We start from the raw sequence: 21,397 nt of genomic DNA, 5'->3' as shown, positions 1-21,397 counted from the left end.
CCCTGTTTCAAGTCCAAAACAGCAATAAGACACCAACCAAATTTTGCAGCTTCTATCATTGATTTTTTTTCTCTATTCAATTTAAACCTTCCGATGGGAAATAATTGATCTCCAAAGCTCTCTGAAGCAGAGCAAAACGACTCCCACTCACTAGAGTGTATTTGCTGGCCAAAGATGGCTGCTCTGGAAACAAGATTCAATGTGGAGACAGAGACATTAATTGGTATGTTGGTATTTAAAAATCTTTCCTTGCCAAAACCGGTTTGGCTCAATGGATAGAGCGTTGGCTTGGGGACTGAAGGGACCCGAGTTCGATTCCGGTCAAGGGCATGTACCTTGGTTGCGGGCATATCCCCAGTAGGGGGTGTGCAAGAGGCAGCTGATCGATGACTCTCTCTCATCGATGTTTCTAACTCTCTAACCCTCTTCTTCCTCTCTGTACAAAATCAATAAAATATATTAAAAAAAAAAAAAAAAAAAGACTTAAAAAAAAAATCTTTCCTTAAATTTGAAAGGTTACATATGTAGAGGGTAAAACTGAAATATTCTTAAAGGCTGTATAGTAAAACAATTCCTCCTCCCCAGAGGTTACCATAACTCTATCAATTTCTTTTTATTCTTCCCAATACATTCCATGTATTTAAACATTGATTAGTTCCTCCCAGTCCAAGAAATGATCTTAATCCCTCTGCCTCAGTGTAAGAAGGTCCAAGAGGTGGGGCAAGGTTGCTCAGCTGACCCTTCAGGTATTCAGCCAACTTGACCAGGACTGGCTACATCCTTCGTGGGGCCGGGTGCAAAGTAAACATACAAGGCCTATCTATTACGCAGAGCCTTCATACAGAATGCAAAGGGCCCTTCAGGCAAAGAGCCCTGTGCAAATGCAGTTTGCATGCCCGACTCTGCTCTCAGATTGCTCGTTCATCCTGGCAGGATGGAACCCAAAGCTAATATCAAGAGGCCATGGCTCCCTGACATCTGTGACTTAGATTTGTTGTCAGGGCCTATCGTGGGTTAAAAGGAAAGTTGGAGACATCGGTGATCCCCAAACTCAGAACATGTCTGGGTTACAGCTAATTGTTTTGTTTTTGTTTCTTTTTTCCTGGTGGGGGAAGTAAGTCAGGCTGGTATAATTAGGGGTATAAAAACTGATGATTTGGTTAAATGGGGGAAAGGATTTGGTGAGGAGGAAATTGCAGCTCAGTAGCCAGTGGGCATTTGGTTTATAAGAGATTTTAGGATTATTATCAAAGGGGAGGAGAAGAAAGGTGTGGCCAGACCCAGTGGCTCAGCTTGGTGGGATTTCTACCCAGCAGATTTGGGGCAGTGAGAACAAATACCTTGACACTTACAGAGTGTAAGTTACTTATGTATATCACCACATTTAATCTTCACTGCAGTCCTAAAAAGTAAGCAATAGCAATGAGCCCCAGTTAACAGATATGGACTGAGGCATCAGGAGGTTAAGTCAGTGGCACTCCCAAGGTCACACATCTAGTAGGTTCCAGAGCTGAGAAGCCAGCCTAGTGGGTGCATTACCCTAGAGCAGCGGTTGGCAAACTGCGGCTCGCGAGCCACATGTGGCTCTTTGGCCCCTTGGGTGTGGCTCTTCCACAAAATACCACGGCCTGGGTGAGTCTATTTTGAAGAAATGGTGTTAGAAGAAGTTTAAGTTTAAAAAAATTAGAAATTTCAATCGTTGTCCTGTTGATATTTGGCTCTGTTGACGGATGAGTTTGCCGACCACTGGCCTAGGGCTGCCTATTGCCAGAGTTGGGAGTACTGCATTGGTTCTGAGAACATTCTTTATCAGTTTGTTGAACACATAACGAATATCAGTTGTTTATGTAGTACTCAGTGTAGGCCAGCCCTCCTTGGTGTTCACCTTCATATCCTGAGCCTTTCTACTGGTTCAAAGTGTCTTAAAACCTGTCCTGATGTTTTCAGTGGCTACACTGATTTTGTTCTTTCTCATAGCACACCTAAGACAAATGAAGAACTTCGTCTATGCCTCCGCTGACTTCCCCTTTTATACTGTTGTTTGTGTCTGGGACTAAAACATACCAACCTCACTGCCTGCTGGATTCAAACTTCTCAGGGTTTTTTTTTTCTTTCTTTCTTTTTCTTTTTGGCCAGCATTTTTCTATTGTCCTGTTGACTGGGGAAGAATTCAGTGAATGATGGTGTGATTAATCCTGATGTCTCCACCTGGATGTTCAAGGTTTGGGAGGTGGAACCTTCCGTGAACAACACGAGGAGAATCCCGAACAGTTCAGGAAGCAGAGGACAGAGCCTTGGCAGGAGCTGTGTCCTAATGGGTGAGCTCTTTTTAAAGTCTTACTTTTCAGCATCTCCTCTGTAACTATCCAAGTTTTCTTAAGAAGATTCCGATGCTTTGATTACTTATTTTCTTGGCACTCTGTTGTCAAGACAATAAGCTCTGTTTGCCTAGCATAGTTTTGTTTTTTGTGTGTGTGTTTTTTCTGGTGTTCCTGGAGGGAAAGCCTCAAAAAGCAAAGCCAATTCTTATTTTTCTGTTGCTCAGAAGAATATGATTTTTGAGTGGGATGATTCTTATCACAAGAGGGGCTGAATGTCAGTGAAAGACCCTGGTGATGTTCCCTGCCAGTGCTTCTAATTCACTTTAATAAGAAAGGCACATGGTTGATGGGGCTTTTGCTCTTTGCCAAATGCCTTTGAGTGTTTATATGCCAGGCACTGAGCTATGGTCTTTACTCGCACAATTGATTTACACCCCAAGTCCAGCCTGTGCCCTAGGTTTATTATCCCCGTTTGACAGCTGATGAAACCAAAGTCACGTGTCCAAAGGCCACAGAGCTGATAACTATCAAAGCTGGGATTTGAACTAGGTCTGCATGACTCCACACTGTTTTCAACCACAAAGCTGAATGTAAACAAATGAATCAGCTGTAGTACCTATTTATATTCCAGGAATTTATAGCTCTATTGGCAAGTCAGAATGCATTAGTGAAAAGTAAACAGTAGCCCAGCCAGTGTAGCACAGTGGTTGAGCGTCAACCTATGAACCAGGAGGTCACAGTTCATTTCCCAGTCAGGGCACATGCCCGGGTTGCAGCTCGATCCCCAGTGTGGGGATTGCAGGGGGCAGCCGATCAATGATTCCCTCTCATCATTGATGTTTCTATCTCTCCCTGTTTTTTCCTCTCTGAAATCAATAAAAATATGTATATATTTTTAAAAAAGTAGAATCATGATGGTAGTTGAGCATCAAATAAATGGTACAGTCCTTGCTTTAGGAGATCAGAGAGGAGAGAGGACAAGGAGGGCCTGGGTCACAGCATTTAAGGAAATTCTCCCAGAAAGAAGTTGATTTTGAGCTAGAGTTTATATTTGAATGGACTCTTTTTTTTTTTTTTTTTTTTTTACCTTTCTCACATAATTGGCTTCTAACTTTCACAGCTGTACGTACTAGTATAACTAAGTTCCTGCCTGTTTGCTAGTTTAATAAAACACAGGCAATTCAGTAACACGATGTAAATATAGAGAATTGTATATTTTAACATGTAACAGGAAAAGGCATCAAACGGTATCTCTTTTGGTTTCTTTAGTAAAGCAGGGGATGCCAAGCTATTGCCCATAGGCCAAATCTGGCGTGCAATAAGTTTTCATAGGGCCTATTAGCTCAGAAGAGTTTATACTTTTTAAGTGTTTGAAGAAAAATCAAAACAATATTTTGTGACCTGAAAATTATGTGAAATTCCACTTTCAGTGTTATAAATAAAGTTTCATTGGGACACAGCCACACACAGTCATTTTCTTTTGTCCAGGGCTGCTAGAATGGCTGAGTTTCTGCCAACAGAAACATGGTCTGCAAAGCCTAAACTATTTGCTGGCCCTTTACAGAAAGTTTGCTGACCTCTGTCACAAAGTTAGACATATTCAGAATACTCCCTGTCAGCCCCAATACATATTTTGGGAGAAGAAAATAGAAAAATACAGAATTATTCATTCACCATTCAGAGTTGACAACCTTTTTGCTATTTGCTTCAAATCCATTTATAAGTAAAAGGTATAAAACTTTATAACATTCGTGAAATGACTATGACACGTTTCGCTGATCTATTCCCCTGATGATCTGTTAGGATGGTTGTTCCCAGGTGTGTCTGCTCCCCCCCCCCCCTCTCTCTCTCTCTCTCTCTCTCTCTCTGTGTGTGTGTGTGTGTGTGTGTGTGTGTGTGTATATATATATATATATATATATATATATATATATATATATATATATATAATTTCAGAGAGGAAAGGAGAGGGAGAGATAGAAACATCAATGATGAGGGAAACATCAATGATTGATAGGCTGCCTCCTACACACACACACACACACACACACACACACACACACACGCCACTGGGGATCCAGCATATGCCCTGAAGGGGAACCCAGCCTTGAACTGGTTCATAGGTCAACCACTGAGCCAGCTCGCGGGGCCCCGGGTCTTTTCCATTCCCAACAAATGCTTGCATGCCAATAACATCAGGAGGGGTGCTCATCTCATGGGAACGCTCTAGATTGTTTGTAAGCGCCCGGGGAGCCTGGAAATACCAGACCTGCAAATCCACTCAGTTGGCAAGAGGACTTTGAACCTTTCGTTAATTTGGCTGGACTCCCTTTTAAACTCTTGATTCCTCTTTTGGTTGCTTGGCAGGGCCCGTGAGACACGCCCTGGGTAACTCTTGGTTCAGGACTGGGGTTTCCCCAACTTCCCAAGGCGCCCGGTCTGGCAGTCCTTGATATCTTCCCCTCCCTTCCCCTCCCCTCCCCTGGCAGCGCTGAAACCCAGCTGGGACCCTAAACACACACTTATGAAGGCTCAGGAAAGCGGGACGCTGAAAGGGGTGGCCGTTTGGGAAGAATGTTTTCCGTATAAAGCATCTAAAACAGCCTTCGGGAGAAGCCAGACTTCATTGGTTTCGTGTAGTTTGGTATATCCAGGTGGAGTTGGGGGGTGGGGAAGGTACCCGATCCCCCAGCATTTAGGGCGGGCCCTGAGCAGTGACGGAGGAGGTGGTGGTGGAGGAGGGGAGGTGGGTGTGGAAGGGGGTTTCCCCAAATGGGTGTCCCGCAGCCTCGGGGGAAACTTTCCGGGGCTCAGCCGCCACCCTGCCGTTGGCGCGTGCGGCTAAACAAAACTAAACCAGCCTCCCGGAGGGTGGGTGCCGCGGCCGCCGCGGGGAGGACGGGGCAGGTGCGCGCGGCGGGCGGGGCCCAAGTTGCAGCGTGGCCTCCTCCCGCGCTCGCGCCCCGGGCGGGTGTCTCCCGCCCTCCTCGGCCCGCGGCCTCCTCCCACCCCCTCCGCCTCCCCTTTTCTCTTCTCTCCGCCTCGCCTCGCTGCTACTCCGTCTCCGCGGGCTCCCGCCCCTCGCCCTCCCCCGCGCCGGGCCGAGCGGCGGGGACGCGCCGGAGGGAGCGGCGGGCGCGGGCGGGTTCCCAGCGGCCGCGGCCAATCCCCGCGCAGCCCGGGGCGGCGTCGCCCGAGCGGGGACCGGGCGGCTCCTCCCGCTCCTCCCGCCCCCGCCCCCCGCGCGCCGCGGAGCCGCGCAGAGCGGAGCGGAGCCCGCCGAGCCCGGGTGCGGAGCGCGGGAGGCGGCGGCGGCGGTGGCGGCCTTGGCGGCGGCGCGGAGCCCAGGTGAGCCGGCGGGAGCCCGGGAGCGAGCGGGGGGCGCAGCCGCTGCAGCCCCGGCCCCCTCGGCGCCCTCGGCCTCGGGGCGGGGCATCCCCTGCCGGGGTTTGCAGACAAAGCCCCGAGGAGGTCGGCCCCAGGCCCCCTCCTCCACGAAGGGGACCCCACGTGCGCGGTCTCACGCCCCGCCACGTGGGGGCGAGGTGCCCGGCGCCCCTTCCTCCGCATCCTCCGAGCGCCGGGGCCTCGGGGCGGCCTCTGGGCGGCCTCTGGGCGGCGGGACAGCGCCCTGCCCGGGGTAGCAGGGGCGGTCCCGGAGTTTGGAAGCGAGGTCCCCACCCGAAGGCCCACCGCCTCGCGTTTGACAGGTGGGGGCAGCCGGAGCGCGCAGGGGCGGAGAGGGCCCACGGAACGGGAGCACCCCACCCCCGCACCCCGCTAGTCCTGGGGGCAGACGCCCGCCCTGGGAAGTTGGACGCCCTGCAGCACGACCCTAGGCTAGCAGTTGTGGGGCTGGGACCGTTGCCTCTCTGTCGGCCCTTTGTCCCCGCCCCCCTCCCCAAGTCTCCAGGCTGGAACCTCGCCGCCTCGGTCCTTTTGACCTAAATTCACCTCGGGGCCGCAGCAGCACGCTGGCTGTGCGTGCAGAGAGGCGCCTGCCTTCACCGGCATCCTCTGCCCGCCTCTGAGGACGCCGCGGGGATGCCGGGCGCAGCCCTCAACACTGGGTCTGGATGCCTGGGTGGCCACCCGCTCCAGCCTTGACCTTTTCCTGGCTCCCCATCTCCTGCGCCGCCTGGTTTGAGGAGGAGGGTGTTTTCACGTCTTTACCAGCCACCATCCTGGCTGCTGCTGCTCTCAGTTGCTGCTGAAGAGGATGCACTTCAGCCACTCCTAGGTCCCCCGTAAGGTTGGGGCAGGGGGTGGAGTTTGGGTGGGCGGAAGCTCAGTGTGTCAGCAAGCTGGCCTGGGGGGGGGGCCCGGGGGGGGGGTGCAGTGTCCACCTCTTTCACCTCCTTGGAGGCAACTTTTGTCTTCCTCAGCCTGGTAGTCCCCACCGTCCTAGGGATAGAAACTTCTGTGCCCTAGAGCAGTGCAGTCACTGACTCCTCCCTTCTCCTGGCTATGCTTGCCCTCCAGCGAAGACAGGGGATAGCTCTGCGTCCTCACAGGCATCCTGGTTCCTAGCGGGAGCAGGGCCATGGGGGGGGGGGGGGACGGGGGGAAGGGCAGCTAGGGGGGCCTTTGGGAGAGCTAGACCCCTTCTCCAAGCCACCCCACAAAAACATGCAGTTTAAGAATAAACAGTGTCCGTACTATGCAAATGCAGCTTCTTGCTGAGCCTGGACCCTCCATTCTATAGAGAAAGCAGCCATTTGCAGAGAGCACACACGACACATTTTAAAATTAAAAAAAAAAATGGCCACCATTGGATGAGCTCCTAAGTACTCTGCTGTGTGTTATTTGCATGATCTCATTTAATGTCTAAAAATATCCCATGAGGCTTGAGATCTTTATCCCCATTGTAGAGACGAGAAGATGGAGGCTTGAAAGAATCCTGCAGTGTTGCTAGGAGGCAGCCCATTTATGGAGGGGCTCAGAGAGCCTAAGTAACTTGCCCGGGGTTACACAGTGAACCCAGATACCTCAGGTCCTAGAGCCTTTTTCACTTGATCACCGGTTCTAGAGCAGGGACTCTTGCAAAGCCACCCTCAGCTTCTTGAGGAGTGCAGATTTGTTTAACAAACCAGCCTGTGAGGACACAGATTCAAGCAGGCTTGGTGATGATGCTGATCAGCTTAGACTTGTCTCCCCCCCTCCCTCCACCCCCCAAGTTGTTAATGGTCTGGTAGCCAAATATATCTATGTATATAAAAGCCTAAGCGACTGGCCGACCGGCAGACTGGCTGGTAGCTATGATGGGCACTGACCACTACGGGCAAACACTCAACACAGGGGCTGCCAAGCGACAGCAACTTTGCAGAGTGCCCTCTCTCACATCCCCTCAGGGGATGTCCGCCTGCCAGTTTCAGCCCCATCCCTGCAGGCCAGGCCGAGGGACCCACTGGTGCACGAATTCGTGCACTGGGCCTCTAGTTTACTAATAACTGCAGGTCTCATCAGAGCTGGTCCCAACTTCCCGGCCAGTGATTGGTAAAGTGTGGTGCGACTTTTTGGTTTCAAAATGATGCTGAGCACGCCTGGCTTTTGGGAGCAGGAGCCAGGGATGCCAAATGTCCTCCAAGCAGCCAGAGCTTTGGCACACATGAAGAATTGCCCTGTCTTAAACGCCAGGAGTACCCCCGTTGAGAAATTCCTGGAGGAATACGTGTTGCGGGAATGAAGGGAGCAGAGGGCAGTGGGGTTCTGGAGAAATCCCTCCTGCCTGGTGTCAGTCCAGGAGGCTCCCTGAAGGAGGTGTCATTAGTGCAGAGTCTTGAAGGACGGGCTAAAAAGTGGAGTTTGGCCGAAACCGGTTTGGCTCGGTGGATCCAGCATCGGCCTGCGGGCTGAAGGGTCCTGGGTTTGATTCCGGTCAAGGGCATGCACCTTGGTTGCGGGCACATCCCCATTGGGGGATATGCAGGAGGCAGCTGATCGTTGATTCTCTCTCATTGATGTTTCTAACTCTCTATCCCTCTCTCTTCCTCTCTGTAAAAAAAATCAATAAAATATATTAAAAAAAAAAAAAAGTGGAGTTTGGATGGGAGGAGGAGGAGAGGGAGATAGGACAGCATGACCCAGCCCCTAGGAAAACTTTCTGCCATTGTCTCCTTCCTGGGCTGGGGGGTGGGGAGGCACCTCCCGCAGGAGGAAGGATGGATGGGCCAGGTGGGGTGGGACAGGCCTATTTTCTTGGCATTTGAACTCAGATTTTAACATGGACCCCAGAGGTTCCTGTATTCCACCACGAACCCATTTCATGGAGGGGTTCGGTGAAGCTCGGTGACTTGTTTGGGGTCGGTAGTGACCTCCCTGGCATGCCTTCTTCTTGTGGCCTGTGGTTCCCATGTCCCTTTCCGATCCTGGAGAAGTGGGGCAAACGCTTTTTCAGGTTTTCCTTTGGGCCAGAGGGCCTTGTGTTGCTGCTGTTTCTGCAGCTGTTTTGCTTTCCCAATAGCTCCTCTCTTCGGCCCGGATTAGAGAGGCCTTGCCCGCGTGTCTGTGCCTTCTTTCCTGGAAGCTGAGAACATTTCCTGACGGAATGGGCTTTTCTTCTTTTGGGCTGTGCTTGTTACTCCGCTGACCTGATAATAACATGGGGCCTCTTGTGGCTGGCTTCTTTCCTGGAGCATCACATTTCCAAGGTTCCTACAAGCCGTAGACTATCTCAGTGCTTTCTTTTTATGACTGAGCAACACCCCTGTGTGCGGATAGACCACATTTTGTGTCTCCATTCATTTTGTCATTCCATTTTCAGAGAGAGGTTGATAGAAGAAAGAATTTGGAACCAGGTGTTTTTTGTTTTTTGTTTTTTAATATTTAAAAAGATGTATTTCTTTATTGATTTCAGAGAGGAAGGGAGAGATAGAAACATCAATGATGAGAGAGAATCATTGATTGGCTGCCTCCTGCACACCCCCTATTGGGGATCTAGCCCACAACCCAAGCATGTGCCCTTGGCCGGAATCGAACCTGGGACCCTCCAGTCCACAGGCCGACGCTCTATCCACTGAGCCAAACCGGTTTCGGCTGGCACTTTCATATAGAACAGGGGTGGGGAACTTTTTTCCTGCCAAGGGCCATTTGGATATTTATAACATCATTTGCGGGTCATACAAAATTATCAACTTAAAGGCTAGTCTGCTATGTTTGGCCGGACGTTTAATTAACTCACCTCTACCGCCTCGGCAGGGCCGGACCAATGGTGTGCGGGGCCAGACGTTCCCCACGGCTGATATAGAAGGTCGACCGGACAGCTACCCTCCAGGTAGGCCGCGCTGGCTCCGTTTTACAGATGAGAAAATCAGGGCTCAGGTCCCCGGGGACCGGGATGGTTTCCTGGGAGGCTCTCTTGACCTGGTCATGCTAGCAAGAGGTTGCCCATTTTCTCACGGTCTCCTCCAGGAAGTTAGGCATAGAAATCATTTCCCAAGCGTTTTGCTCTCTGAAAAAAATAAGAGTTTGAATGAGTAGTTTTTATTTCCTTGATTAGATCCCTTCCTCAACAAAACGGGGGGAAAAAAAAAGTCATATTTAAAAGGAGGTGAGTGGGTGAGTCTGTGCGGGGAAGACCCACCTCCTGCTCTGGCATTCCCTGCTGGGTGATGTTAGTGACCAAATTGAGGAAGGAATATTTTCGACACCGATGTTTTCACTTTCAGCGTGTTTGTAGTGCTGCCGATGGACTTTTTTTTTTTTTTTTTTTTTTTAATTCCATTATGAAACGTTGTAAGCGCAGAGAAAAGCCAGCGTTTTGGGTCGTTGACTGGCTCGTGTTTTCGGAGGGCCGGAAGGAGGCTCGGGAGTTGGTGGAAAGAGGGCAGGATGGGGCACTGGCGCCGAAACCCTGGTGAGCTTTCACTGAACCAGCCAACAAGCTCTGCCCTGGGAACTGAGGAAGGCAGGGGCTTGGTCTCTGTCTCTGGGGAGCTCCCAGGTGCGTGGTCTGAACTGCCGGGGAGTGCTTTGGAAGGGATAACGGATTCCAGCATTTTTCCATTTTGAAAAGGAGACTAAGAAAATTCCAAGCGTCTGTGGTCTCCCCCCCCCCCCCCCCCCCCCCCCGCCTCTTGAAAGCTGCCAGGAAACTATTTTTATGTTGTCTGTTTTTATCCTGTTGGCTTCTGTAAATAGTGGCAAAAACACGCTAATTGCAAATTTAAGGGGAGAGAAGGATTGTCCCCTAAGGAGACGGGGGAGGAGGGGATTAGGGGCGCTGGGAGGCCCGCGTCTTGGTGGCTGGGACACGGGGTAGGAGGCGGATGGGCGGGAAGGGGCGTTGTGGGTGGTGCCTGAGATAAGCCTTTGCTGCCCAGTTTAAATGGGGAACCAGTGGTTTGAGTGGGGGGCAGGGTGTTGGGGGAAGGACACCTCCCTTATGCTTTCTTAAAGGTACTTTGGGTTCTGCCGTCAGGACCTCTGGTGGGAAGTTTCGTTTAGATTCGCCCCAGACAGCGCTCCCACCCTTGAGGTCCAGGGGTGGAGGACAGGGTGCTGGACCCCCGAGCCGCTCCCAGCCCCTCCTTGCCCCTGGCTGCTTTGTGCTGGAGGCTGGGGAAGGAGAGGAGAAGCTAGACTGAACATCACCCCCAAAAGCAGGGAAGAGGGAGGGAGGAGGGACATGGGGGATGGCAGGATGCTGATGCCTATGGGTTTCTGTGGATTCTGTTTTGTTTTTATTGGTTTCAGAGAGGAAGGGAGAGGGAGAGAGCTAGAAACATCAATGATGAGAGAGAACCATTGATTGGCTGCCTCCTGCACGCCCACTACTGGGGATGTGCCCTTGACTGGAATCGAACCCAGGACCCTTCAGTTCGCAGGCCAATGCTCTCTCCACCGAGCCAACCCAGCTAGAAGGATTTCTGTGGATTCTGAGTTGCGCCGCCCCCCCCCCCCCCCTTCTCTGATTTGCTAAGCTGCAGCGTGTAAGCGTTGAAGTATTTTTCTTCTCATTACAAATTGCAATTCCAGTTTTCCTGCCTCTTGGTTTGGGCCGGTGAGAGATTGGGAGGGATTCAGTGCGAGAAGGAGAGGGAGGGAGGGATGAAGGGAGGAAGCAAGGAGATGGTTCCTACCTCCCTTTTCCAAATACCCCCACCCCACCCCACATTCATACTTCCTCACTCGCCAAGGCCGCGGGTACACACCTGTCTTCAGATACCTGGCTGCTGGGTTGGGGTCCGTGGTGCTTCGTCATTGGCTGAGCAGTAGCTGCCTAGCAACTCTTCAGACAGCTGAGCTGCTTGCTCCGTAAGCACCCAGGGCTGCAGGGAGCTAGGGCTTCCGGGGTCAGGACACCCGGTTCTTGTTTGGGCCCAGCCCACGCCCCGCTCCGCTGCCTCGGAGAGGTCACGGCACCTTCCTGGGTCGCAGCAACCCCGATTCTGAAAGCCGAGAGGGCGTGCAGGTTCTCATGACACAAACGAGCCAGGATGCGACATGATATTGTAATGACATTTGTTTTGTGAGAACGTGATGCCTGTGGACAACAGAGGGGAGGATGCAGAGTGAAGTCCGTGTGGCGGGATTAGAGATAAAACACTTTCGTTTTCCTATAAATGAAAACCCGTGGAGGGCCTTGAACTTGGTAGCCACTGCAGTGCTTGTTTGGCGACAGCTTCCCTTTGGGGAGCATATATATATATATACTGTGTGCAGGGGCCTGTGTCCCAGGCGAGGTGGGTATTGTCCCCAAGGCCACATGACTTAGAAGAGGGGTTGTGCTGCGCCTGGTCACCAAGTCCTACCTCTCCAGGAGCCTGTGATGGCTCCCAAAGCGCCGAGTGATGGTGGGCAAGTCGCTCAGACGCCCTGTGCCTCGAGCCCATCCCCAGGGAAATAGGCATGCTACAGCACCTTACTCATAAAGCTGCTGTGATGATTAAATGAGATGGTACACGCCGAGTGCTTAGAATAGCACCTGGCGCTTGGCAAGCACTCAGGAAGGCAGCCATGACTATTGCTGCATCCACAGCCATCATGGCAGCAGCTACAGAGCTTCAGTTCTTTTTTTAAAAAAAAAAACACACATGCCGAGACCGGTTTGACTCAATGGATAGAGCGTCGGCTTGGGAACTGAGGGGTCCCGGGTTCGATTCCGGTCAAGGGCATGTACCTTGGTTGTGGGCGCATCCCCGGTGGGGGGTGTGCAGGAGGCGGCTGATCGATGACTCTCTGTCATCGATGTTTCTAACTCTCTGTCTCTCTCCCTTTCTCTCTGTACAAAATCAATAAAATATATTTAAAAAAACAAACAAACATATTTTATTGATTTTTTTTACAGAGAGGGAGGGAGAGGGATAGAGAGTTAGAAACATCAATGAGAGAGAAACATCGATCAGCTGCCTCCTGCACATCCCCCGCTGGGGATGCGCCTGCAACCAAGGTACATGCCCTTGACCGGAATCGAACCTGGGACCCCTCAGTCCGCAGGACGACGCTGTATCCACTGAGCCAAAGCAGTCAGGCAGCCCTGCAGTTCTTGTGTTGGAAAGTGCTGGTTAGTTTCTTCTCTTCACTCTGTCCTGTTCATCAGTTCTTCCCCATCCTAGATTTTATTTATTTATTTATTTACTTACTTACTTATTTATTTTTAAGTTGAGAAAGAGAGAGAGACAGACAGACAGACGACAGACTTTGAAACTACTGGTTGAGGCGAAGGCTGTCTTGCAGCTGCCTGGCAATCTGACCTGGTTGGGAGCCTTAAGGTGTAGAGAACTGATTGATCATCTGGCAGGGAGCTTAGTAAAGAAGCTTTATAGGTAGGTAGGTAGATAGGTAGGAAGGAAGGAAGGAAGGAGAGATCTTTTAATCCTCACCCAAGGATATGTTTTCTTATTGATTTTAGAGAAAGAGGAAGGGAGAGAGGGAGAGAAACAGGGATGTGAGAGAGAAACATCCATCAGTTGCCTCCCCAAAGAGGGATTGAACCTGCAACCTTTTGGAATATGGGATAATGCTGCCACCACCTGAGCCACCTAGCTGGGATATGAAGAAGCTTTTCTGTCAGTCCTCCCTATGTCATCTGTCAGTCAAGGTACTTGGTTGTAAGTAACAGAAGACCAATCCCAAACTAACCTACGCAAAAATGGGAGTTTATTGATTCATGGAATTAAAAACTCCTGTGGTATATGGGCTTCAGGCACAGCTGGATCCAGGTACCCAAGCAATGTCTCCTATCTCAGTTCTTCTCTATCTGTTGCCTCTCTTCCCTCTCAGTCAACGTCTTCAACCCCTGAAACTCTAGAAGTATATCCTCATTCCACAGAAAAACATTCTTTTTTGTTAATATTTCTACAAAAAACTTAAAATTAGACTTGGTAGACTGACTTGGATCACACAACTGCTCCTGAATCCATCTCTTGACCAGAGCAGTTGATGCCCAGTTGACCAGGCCTGAGTCATAGGGAACCACTGAAGCTGATGGTGCAGCCAGCTCCAGGCAGTCAGTCACCTTTCACATGGAAGGGTGGGTTTCCAGACAGAAACCAGGCCAGCTATCACACTGAAGGAGCGCGGGCCAGCTAAAGAAGCTTCTGACTTCCTGAGTGGCCTTGGGGTGCATGAAACAAGCAATGGCCTCTAGCCAATCTGTGTTGAGTGCCAATCATAATCTAGAAAGTTTTAGAACATGGAGTTCATCAATAAACAAGAGAGGCGAAGCCACAGATCTCCTGAGGGAAGTCAGATCCGAGCACCGTGAGACTGTGCTTGGCTCTCTCCCTTGCACAGGCCGTGTCTCAGGAAGGCAGAAGACTGGGCTCCCCCTGAGTGAGATGTTGGCCCAGCCTGGTCACTATATGGGGACATGGCAAGACGGCACTAGTAATTTCTAGTCCCTTCCTGAAAAACTCACATCGGTTTTAGCTCTGCCTAGTACCTCTGTGTGACTTTGGGCAAATCATTGTACTTTCCGGGCCTTTGTTTTCTCTTTGGTGAGATGAAATGGTTGGAGCAGGGGACCATCGATCCCTGGTCTGGGAGGCAACTAATCAAGATCTCTTTCACATAGACGTTTCTCTCTCTCTCTCTCTCTCTCTCTCTCTCTCTCTCTCTCTCTGTCTCTGTCTCTGTCTCTGTCTCGTCTCTCATCTCTCTCCTCACCCTCTCCCTTCCTCTATCTCTAAAACCAAATTACAAAAAGAAAGTATGTCCGTTTTGTTTGTCCAACACATAGTAGGTCCTCAATAACTACTGGATGAAAGAACACATGGGTGAGGACCTCCCGGGGCCTTAGTTTCCCCACATGAGAGAGGATGTGGCTAGCCATGCCTGCTACCCCAGAAAGGATGTCATCCCTGGCTATGGGGACCCTGCAGTGTGTGTGTGTGTGTGTGTGTGTCTCCGGCAAGACCTTGGCACACTGCCTGGCTGCTGGCTGGGTTGTGGCTCCGTGGTGGCCTCTGCGTTGGTGAACAGGTGCAGGTTGGAAACGGCTCCAGGAAACGAGAATGTGCTTCCTCGAGGCCTCCTTGTGCCACTGGGCTTCCTGGCAGAGGAAGGAGTGCTTCCCTTCATCCTGGCCCTGAGCCCGGGCTCATCTGCTCCAGGAAGGGTCTGGCTGCTCCATTGTGCTGCCCTCTGAGAGGGAAGGGGAGCCCGGGGCTGCCAGCCAAGGGCAGTGAGGAAGGCCTTCGGGGCTGGGGGAAGGACCCAGGGCTGGGGCAGGAGGCTCAGGGGAGAGGCCTCTTGGTAATTTGTCCAACCTTAGCATCTATGCAGAGAGGTCCTCTTCCTCTGGGGCCCTGGGTTCGAATGCTTAGCGGTCCCGCATCTCCCCATAGGGGCCCTGGGGGGGGGGGGGGGGTTTACATGACCCCGGCAGAGCTATTAGCCTTGCCTGGTGCATGGTCAGGGCTCATCTGGATGTTAGCTATTGCTGCTGTTATGCAAACCATTGTCTGTGTGTACTGTGTCCTCTCTGGGGAGTGCGGTGATAGGTTCCAGCAGATCCTCCCAGGGCCTGTGACCTCCACGCTGGCCGGGGTCTGTGGCAGAAGTTCCCGTTATTGTCAGGCTGAATGTCCGAGCCCTTGCCTGCCAGGCCTCACTGCGGACCAGCGGCCTCCAGGTGGCCTTGAGAGCTGAGACCCAGACACACCTGCCCCTGCAGCACCAGGCGCCCATTCAGTCCCGGCCGGTGTATATCTCTTCTCCTCCCTCCTCCAGACCTCAGGAGCCATGGCCAAGGCCAGGCCAGGTGCCAGCTTGTCAGGGAGACTGATTAAAAGCAGCTTTTCTGGGGAAGCGGGGGAGAGGGGTGCGGGTCAGGGGAGGTTCGGTGTCCTTGGCCTGGAGTGGCAATCAATAAGCAATTGTTTCTCTCTTGGCAAGAAAAGCAGATCTCCATTAACGCCCTCAGGTGCTGCCAGGCTCGGTTCTTTTCAGGAACTCGTCAGGCCTGGCAGAGGTGGCCCTGGCTGGGAGGGCGGGCCACAAGGCCAGGGCTCTGGGAGCCACACCAGAGCAGGCTGGCCCTAGCTGGTGTGGCCCAGTGGATAGAGCGTCGGCCTGCGCACTGAAAGGTCCCAGGTTCTATCCCGGTCAAGGGCATGCACATTGGTTGCTGGCACATCCCCGGTAGGGGGTGTACAGGAGGCAGCTGGTCGATGTTTCTCTCCCATCGATGTCTCTGGCTCTCTATTCCTCTCCCTACCTCTCTGTAAAAAATCAATTAAAAAAAATATATATATATGTTTTCTCCTGGGGTATGTGCACCTCCTTTTCCTTTTATTTACTCAGTCCCCTGTGCATGGCCCTTTCAAACCACACTACCAAAATCATCTCATTTTTTTATGTGCATGAGATTGCCTATAGATAAATAATACTCGGGTGCGGAGTTGCTAAGTCAAAGGTCTGCATTTGGGGTTTTGCTAAATATTGGTGAATTTCTCTTTGTAGGGATGGTGCCAATTCATACTCCCTGTAGCCTCACCGAAATAGTGTTGTTATTATTATTATTTTTTTGTCGTGGTCTATCCCATAGTTGGAAAAAGTGGTTTTTATCGCAGTTTTACTATTATTTCCTTTTTAAATTTCCACTGAGGGTATTTTTTCTTTTCTATTGTTTTTTAGACCATAGAAGGTAGGGGGAGAGACAGAGAAAGAAAACATAGATTTGAGAGAGACGCATGGATTGGTTGCCTCCTGACCGGGGCCGGGGATCAAGCCTACACCGAGGTACATGCCCTTGACTGGAATTGAACCTGTGACCCTTCAGTCTGCAGGCTGACACTCTAACCACTGAGAAAAACTGGCTAGGGTTTATTTTCTTGATTTTGTTAAAATATACATAACAGAAAACTTCCAATTTTAATCACTTTTCACATGTATAATTCAGTGGTTTTAGTTAAATGCACAATGTTGTGCAACCATCATCACTACTTCTAGAGTTTTGATATCACCTCACACAGAAATCCTGTACCCCATAAGCAGTGATTCCCTGTTCCCCACCAGCCTCTCCTGACCTCTCTTCTACTTTCTATCTCTGAATTTGCCTGCTCTCGGTATCTCACATAAGTGAAATCATACAGTGTTTGTCTTTTAGTGTCTGGCTTGTTTCACTTACGCATATCAGAACTTCATTCCTTCTTTACGGCTGGATAATGGTGCGTTGTATGGTCAGACCACATTTCTGCTTATCCATCATCCATTGACAGACACTTGGGCTGTTTCCATCTTCTGGCCATTGAGAACAATGCTGCTGTGCACACGAGTGTCTGTGTATCTGTTTGAATCCTTGCTTTCAATTCTTTTGGGATCAGACTTAGGGGGTAGACTTGCTGGGTCATGCGGTAATTCTATATTTAACGTCTGGAGGACCCACCACGCCATTCATGGAAGTTTGAGTTTGTAATCCTCCTAACAGCGGCCAAGCATCTTGTCACATGACTGGGTGTTTGTTGTTCTTTCACTGTGAGCTCTGTGTTCATGAATCGTGCCCGTGTCCAGGCTGGGACGCGTGGGTATTTCCTCATTGCCGATCCGTTGGCCTCTCCTCACTGCCCGGGAGCAGGGGGCCCATCTGCCGACATCACAGTCTCAATGGGCTTGCGTAGGAGCCGTTCCTGAAATGCTGCTTTTGGGACGGTCCCAGGAGGGCACGTGACATCTCTCTGCCCCTCTCCCACTTCCTTCAGGGAGCGCTGGCTTTCTGCTCCCATCTGTTCCCTCCTCTTCATCCCCTCACTGCCTTCGAGAGATAATTTATTCATAACGTCTCTCCACTCGGCACCTTTGTGGTGTGGTGTGATCAGCATGAGGCTGCCACCGTCCACATCTGGGGAGTTTGCCACCGTCCACATCCCCGAGTTTGACAATTGTCCAGCAGAATTGGTTGAGCACAGGAACCAGCGTTTAATAATCTTCCGTCCCAGAGATGGAAGGAATTGACAGTCTTAAAGGGAGCGCATCGGTCTTTTTTTTTTTTTTAATTAACCATTTAAAAATACACAAGGCGGTGGCATTTAGGACATTCACACTCTGTCTAGGTCCAGAACATTTTCACCACCCCAAAAGGAAGCCCTGTCTCGGTGAGCGGTCCCTCCCGTCCCGCCCAACACCTCCTCCGTCCCGGCCGCCGCTAATCTACTCTCTGTCTCTGTGGATTTGCCTATTCCAGGAGTTTTGTATAAATAGAACCATACAGATGTGACCTTTGGGTCTGGCTTCCTTCACTTCGCCCGATGGCTTGGAGGTGCATCTGGGTTGTAGCACATGCCAGGGTTTGGTTCCTTTTTAGGCCCGAGTCTCATTGCGTTGTGTGGCTGGGTGCCGTTGTGCTTATCCGTTCATCTGTTTGATGGACGTGGAGTTTGTACACCTCGGGACAGGATTGCTAGGTCATGTGGTAATTCTCTGTTTGATTTTTTTTTTTTTAATTGTTTTTTTACAGAGAGGAAGGGAGAGGGATAGAGAGTTAGAAACATCAATGAGAGAGAAACATCGACCAGCTGCCTCCTGCACACCCCCTATCGGGGTTGTGCCCGCAACCAAGGTACATGCCCTTGACCGGAATCGAACCCTGGACCTTTCAGTTCGCAGGCCGATGCTCTATCCACGGAGCCAAACCTGTTGTGGCTCTGTTTGATTTTTTGAGGAACCACCAAGCTATTTTGATATCAAGGTTCTTGGCCTCATGTTTGCCTTATGTCTGGCGGGCACCAGCTGGGGCCTGGCTCCTTAGGTAACACAAACTGCTCTGGCTCCCACCGTCTGGGCACCCATGCTTTGTCTCCTGTGACCCCTGACCCCCACTTCCTGGTTGAGGATCATTGGCCAGGAGACCCAGCTGCTGTGTACGGGGGCTCTGCATTAGGGGACCTTGGACAAAATCCCTTTCCTGCTCTCCAGCCTCAGCTTCGCCTTGCACCGGGTGGGGCTGTGGCAGAAAACCAGCAGCCTGGTGTGCCTGTGAGATGAGGCTGGTGCGCAGATGTTTTGTAAGCTGTGAAGTGCTGTTTGAATCATCCCCATGGTGAGCGATGCAGCCTGGAGGTGTTCCATGTGGACTACCCAGCATTCGAAAATGTTTGAAATCTTTGCTAATTAAGAAAAAAAAAAAATCGTGAGATCTCATCTAACATACTGGGTTTAGGGCATTTTTTTTTTGAAGGAAAAAAGGGGGAAAACCAGGCAGTACTAGATTCCTTCTCAGAAATAGCTGGCTTGAGCTGGAAATAGCTGCCCTCTCTGTAGGGGACCTGCGTGTTCTGTTTTGGGGTTTTCTCATACTTGGTTCCTTCTGAAATTGAGTTTGGAATTCTTTTTTCTTTTTCTTTTTCTTTTTTTTAAAAATATATTTTATTGATTTTTTACAGAGAGTAGGAGAGAGTGATAGAGAGCTAGAAACGTCAATGAGAGAGAAACATGGACCAGCTGCCTCTTGCACACCCCCTACCGGGGATGTACCCGCAACCAAGGTACATGCCCTTGACCGGAATCCAACCTGGGACCTTTCAGTCCGCAGACCGACGCTCTACCACTGAGCCAAACCGGTTTCGGCTTCTTTTTCCTTTTAATGATCACCTTAGGATAAGTTTTTATTGCTTTTTAGAGAGAGGAACATGGATCGGTTGTCTTCCTGTACATGCCCAGACCGGGGATTGTACCCGCAACCTCGGTATGTGCCCTGACCAAGAGTCAAACTCACAACCTTTTGGTGTGTGGGTGGACACTCCAACTAACTGAGCCACCCGGCCAGGGTGAGGTTGGAACTCTTGTTTTATGTGTGAGGAGGGGCTTTTAAAACAAGGAAGTGTGGAGTATTCATTTCTGTGTAGACTCAGGGATCAGGTTTTACAGGATTTTTTTTTTTTTTAAGGACATCACACCAGGCCCCAGCCTGGCCCGGCAGCGGGGTGCAAACTGACCCTTCCTCCTTCTGCAGGTGGCACCGCTGCTCATGGGACTGCCCCGGGGCGTGATCGTCAGATGAGGTCCGCGCACGCACCATGTCATCATGTGTCTCTAGTCAGCCCAGCCGTGACCGGGCCGCCCCCCAGGATGAGCTGGGGGGCGGGAGCAGCAGCAGCAGCAGCAACAGCGAAGGCCAGAAGCCTTGCGAGGCCCTGCGGGGCCTCTCGTCCCTGAGCATCCGCCTGGGCATGGAGTCCTTCATCGTGGTCACCGAGTGCGAGCCGGACTGCGCCGAGGACCCCGGCCCGGCCCAGGACCCGCTCCCGGAGGCTGAGGGCCTCGACGCGGGGGCCCAGGCCCGACCCCGCCTCTCCAGTCGCAAGCTGTCTCTGCAGGAGCGGTCCCAGCTGGATGCCAACGGCCGCTGCGTCCACCCGGCCCAGCCCTCCTCCCCCGTGGGCTCCCCGCAGTCCTCGCCCCGGCTGCCCCGGCGGCCCACCGTGGAGTCCCGCCACGTCTCCATCACGGGTCTGCAGGTGCGTGAGCGGCCGCTGGGCCAGGGGTCTGACTCCGCGTCTGATCGGCTCCCCCAGAACGTTCCCTGTGCAACCAGCCGACTGGGGAGGTGACCCCGGGAAACCCAGGTGGGGCCCTAGCTGGTTTGGCTCAATGGATAGAGCGTCAGCCTGTGGACTGAAGAAGGGTCCCAGGTTTGATTCCGGCCAAGGGCACATGCCCGGGTTGTGGGCTCGATCCCCAGTAGGGGGCGTGCAGAAGGCAGCCGATCAAGGATTCTCTCTCATCATTGATGTTTCTATCTCTCCATCCCTCTCCCTTCCTCTCTGAAATCAATAAAGAAATGTTTAAAAAAGAAAAAAAAAGAAAACCCAGGTGGGGAAGGAAGGGAGAGGGAAGGATGCAGTGAAGGAGCTGGTTACCAGTTAAGGAGCTGGTTACCCATGGAGACAGGGAGAACGAGGTCTGAGTTAGCCCACCGGAGGGCAGGGGCGCCAGGCCACCGGGTGGGTGACCTGCCCTGAGTGGGAGCAGAGCGTCTGGGGGCCGGAGAGAGCCTCTCGCAGAGAGATGCATGTGCTGGTGGTTGGAACTTGTGGGGGGGGCTCTGACCTGGGGGTGGCAGGTCCCTGAGAGGCCTCATGGTCTACAGCCTGGCCCCCTTGGCTGGGCAGTTTGCCTGCGCCAGGCACTGCACTCAGCTCTGTGTGTGCATTTCTCATTCGATCCTTGTCTGGGAGGTAGATCAGGACTCAGGTCCCTACCAGGTTCTCGGGGCCCTGTGTGATCTGCCTCATCTCTTCTCCTGCCCCGCCTCCCTCCTTTCTGCTGGGGACTCACAGACCTCCATCCATACTCACTTCCTTATGTTCTTCAGAAGCTCATTCTCCTCCTTAGGCCCATACCTTTGCCCGTCCCCTCTGCTTGGAAGTTCTCCTGACTTTGCAAGGTCACCTCCATCTGACATCCCAATCTCTACTCAACTGTCCCCGCGGAAAGGGCTCTGGGACTGTTCTCTCTGAGCAGCCTGTCCGCTTGCCCTGTTGACTCATCACCATTATGTCTTGCATTTGGTTAGTTGCTTATTGCTGTCTCCCCCCCACCCCCCCCACCCCCCACCCCCTCATCTAGAATTTAAGCTCCGTAGGGACGGTCTTATTCCCCATTGGGTCCCCAGCGCTCACTTCACACAGTGCCTG

At 51.7% G+C, this 21,397-nt stretch overlaps 1 protein-coding gene across 7 annotated transcripts in view; it reads left to right on the top strand.

Annotated features, from left to right (window-relative positions):
* Window positions 1–1,884: 1,884 nt before the first annotated feature.
* CAMKK2 (calcium/calmodulin dependent protein kinase kinase 2) overlaps window positions 1,885–21,397 on the top strand; it is a 46,566-nt gene continuing 27,053 nt past the window's right edge. For 2 of the 7 annotated variants that reach the window (XM_084868047.1, XM_084868042.1), the window contains exons 1-3: window positions 5,537–5,669; window positions 9,519–9,594; window positions 19,714–20,218. In XM_084868047.1, the coding sequence (XP_084724173.1) occupies window positions 19,778–20,218 (441 nt within the window). In that variant the 5' untranslated portion in view covers window positions 5,537–5,669; window positions 9,519–9,594; window positions 19,714–19,777. Of the gene's footprint in view, window positions 2,319–5,534; window positions 5,670–9,518; window positions 9,595–19,395; window positions 19,529–19,713; window positions 20,219–21,397 lie in introns of those variants that run through there. The other 5 variants (XM_084868043.1, XM_084868046.1, XM_084868048.1 and 2 more) reach the window with 5 other exon arrangements.

This window comes from Pipistrellus hanaki, assembly GCF_964339955.1.
Source record: "Pipistrellus hanaki genome assembly, chromosome: 19".
In the NCBI taxonomy this organism is placed as follows: Eukaryota; Metazoa; Chordata; class Mammalia; order Chiroptera; family Vespertilionidae; genus Pipistrellus; species Pipistrellus hanaki.
This window is presented reverse-complemented; position numbering and strand designations above follow the sequence as displayed.